Consider the following 2,678-nt stretch of genomic DNA (forward strand, 5'->3'; position numbering starts at 1 on the left):
GCAGGCCGGCGCCTCTCCCGGGAGCCAGCCTCGCGGGCACCTCCCCAGCACTGGCCTGGCCCGCGGCCGGTCCCCTCAGCCAGCAGGGCAGGAAGCCGGGGCCGCAGGACCCCAAGCGCTTCTTCCTGGTGGCATCCCCCACCCCGAGTCCACAAAGGGCCTCCAGAGCCGGCTCCTGTGGCAGCGGCCCGCAGCCTGGGGGCGGCCTGGGGACCGTGTGTGAGCGCTCCCCGAGACTGGGTGCGGCTTATGCCCCTGGCATGGCGGCGGTGGGGGGCGTGGGAGGCGGCCCCTCCGACATCCTCTTTCTGCAGAGGACACAAGGCAACGCGGCGAGCGGCGAAAGGCAGTGGACGAGCCCCGGGCCGGCCGTGGCGCCCGGCCCCTCCGCCGGGGGACGCCGCCCGCCCCAGCCCTGCTGGCCCGCCGGCTCCCGCAGACGTCTGAAGCGGGTCGGGCCCAACGGGCCGAGACCGTCTGTGCCGCGCCTGATGTTAACATGCCCGAAATAACATGGCACCGTTGGTGGCCACTGCTCTCCTCGGGCGGGACGCAGCTGCCCGGTGGCCGCACCTGTGCTGGTCAGTGCGGTGGCCACAGGCCGGCGGGTGCCACGGGGGAGCCTGCGGGGGGGCCTAGGTGAGGGGCGCTGGCCACCGGGCCGCTGACCACCGGGCCGCGGAGGCTGCCCGGAGACCCGCTGACCCCGGTGCCAGCTTCTGCAGCGATTCCCTGAACGTGCCGGGAAGGTCTGAGGAGCAGGGACCGGGCGGGGTGTGAGCACCGGGGTGGGGTCCTCCCGCACCCACTTACCTCTGTGCTCTCCTGCCTGCGCCCCCAGAAGTTCCGCACATTTTGTTTCTTCCTGCTGTATTTCCAGGTGAAATCGGCACTCGGGGTGAACGCTGCTCCCCTGGCCGCGGTTAAACGAAACAGGAATGACCAGAGATCCCACCTCGGGGGAGAGTCAGGCCGCGCGCAAGCCCCCCGGGCCCCCGAACCTCGGTCCAAAAGGCGACTGTGCCCAGGCGCCGCGGTCGCTGCCACGCCCTTAAACAAATCGTTACCTACTTTGTAAAGGAATTATAAAAGCTAATGGGATTTTTTTCCGCGCAGGCAAACAGTCACCAACGCAATGCAGGCATGTTGTCGGCGCTCTCCGCCAACTGGGCTCCTCACCCCGCCTCGCCTGCGGGAGCCTCCATCTCAGACCCCTCATTTAATTACGGGAGCACTTGCTCCTCCGCGCGTCTCCCCAGGGCTGCACCCCGGCGCCCAGCGTCTCCACAGCAGCCTCTGCACCCACAGCGGGGAACCCCAGCACTCCCGGGCAGCCTCTGCACACCCCCTCGCCCCCCCCCCCGCCACAGCCTCTGCACCCCCCGTGGGCATCTCCGCACCCCCTGAGAAACAGCACTGCTTTATTTTTTAAGCTGCAGGTCGCCACCGAAACTGGTGTGAAGGAGACGAAAAGGAGTAACGGGGGATGATGGGGGTCCTCAGTTATTTCCCCTAAGTGGGAGGTAGGTGATGTGATGGGGCTCCCCAAAAGACGCCCCACAGTACACAGGGACACACCAACAGTGATGTTTTCTATGATTGTTCCCCAGAGACAAACGTCAACTCTCCTCTTTAGAAGACAATGTTCCCCGGCCCCCTGGGGGTGCAGGGAGGCGTCTCAGCACCGAAAAGCTGTGGGCAGCCCTGGCCTGAGTCCACCCCCCACGCCCGCCAGGGAGTGGCCACAGGGCGGCCGACCCCTCAGCAGTGTGTCCCAGTGGCTCTGCCCGTTCTGCTCCCCACTGCCTCTGGGAGTCCTCTCACCCTGCACCTCAGCTCTTCTACACATAAATAAATCAAATCTTTAAAGAAAACAGTATGGAGATTTCTTAAGAGTCCTTGGAAGCATAAATAAATACGCCTAAAAAAAGAAGGCCAGCTTCCCTGAGGCTGGCCACCAGGCCGGCCGGCCCTCGCGGCTGCCCGGTGGGGTCTGCTGGCGTCTGGCACGGGTGTGCGGGTGACCCTGAGGACACCTGGCAGAGCTAAGGGCGGGACGGGGCTGACCCATCCCCTCACCCGGCCTGGCAGTGGTCTGAATCTCAGAGTGGAGAAAACTAAATCGACTTAAAGGAAGAAGGCTTCCGTGGAAATGCCGGCGGCATTTTGCAATACGCTGGCGAAGACTGTCCGCAGCGCGGCCGGGGCGCAGCCTGAATCCGAAAGTCCCCGGCATCAGACAGACCAGCCCTTTCAGATACTAAAACTGTGGGCCCTGTGCCCCGGGCACCCCAGGGAGGAGCGCCCCCCCAGACCCCCCAAGACCCAGAGGGCCTCCTGCGCTTTGGGGGAGGGGCGTGGGGCCCATGGACCCTCGCTGGGCGGCCGCGGACACGCCGGACAGCGAGTGCCCCCCGCGGGCGTCGGGGAGGGCCCCCAACGCGAGAACGGGAGACTTGGTGAGAAAAGGGTGCAACTGAGGGAACGCTTCTCGGGACCAGGCAGCGCCGCAAACTGCTGCTGCCGTCAAAACAAAACCCGGCTGTTTTCACGGGAAACGCGCTGCCCGGCCGTCGCCCCGCACGCACCGCAGCTGCAGCCCAAGCTCCGACCCGCCCGCCCGAAGTCGGGGCCCACCGCACCGCGCCCCACTCCCCACTGGCGACCGGCACGAAGCG

At 66.3% G+C, this 2,678-nt stretch overlaps 1 protein-coding gene across 1 annotated transcript in view; it reads right to left on the reverse strand.

Annotated features, from left to right (window-relative positions):
* Window positions 1-961, reverse strand: part of VIPR2 (vasoactive intestinal peptide receptor 2) — a gene marked incomplete at its 5' end in the record, with an annotated part of 15,479 nt that extends 14,518 nt beyond the window's left edge. Inside the window, one exon of the mRNA XM_012733881.1 lies at window positions 574-961. Within this exon, the coding sequence (XP_012589335.1) occupies window positions 574-961 (388 nt within the window). The remainder of the gene's footprint in view (window positions 1-573) is intronic.
* Between the last annotated feature and the right edge of the window lie 1,717 nt (window positions 962-2,678).

The sequence above is a fragment of the Condylura cristata genome, unplaced genomic scaffold, assembly GCF_000260355.1.
Source record: "Condylura cristata isolate star-nosed mole 26May11 unplaced genomic scaffold, ConCri1.0 scaffold00042, whole genome shotgun sequence".
NCBI classification, from domain to species: domain Eukaryota; kingdom Metazoa; phylum Chordata; class Mammalia; order Eulipotyphla; family Talpidae; genus Condylura; species Condylura cristata.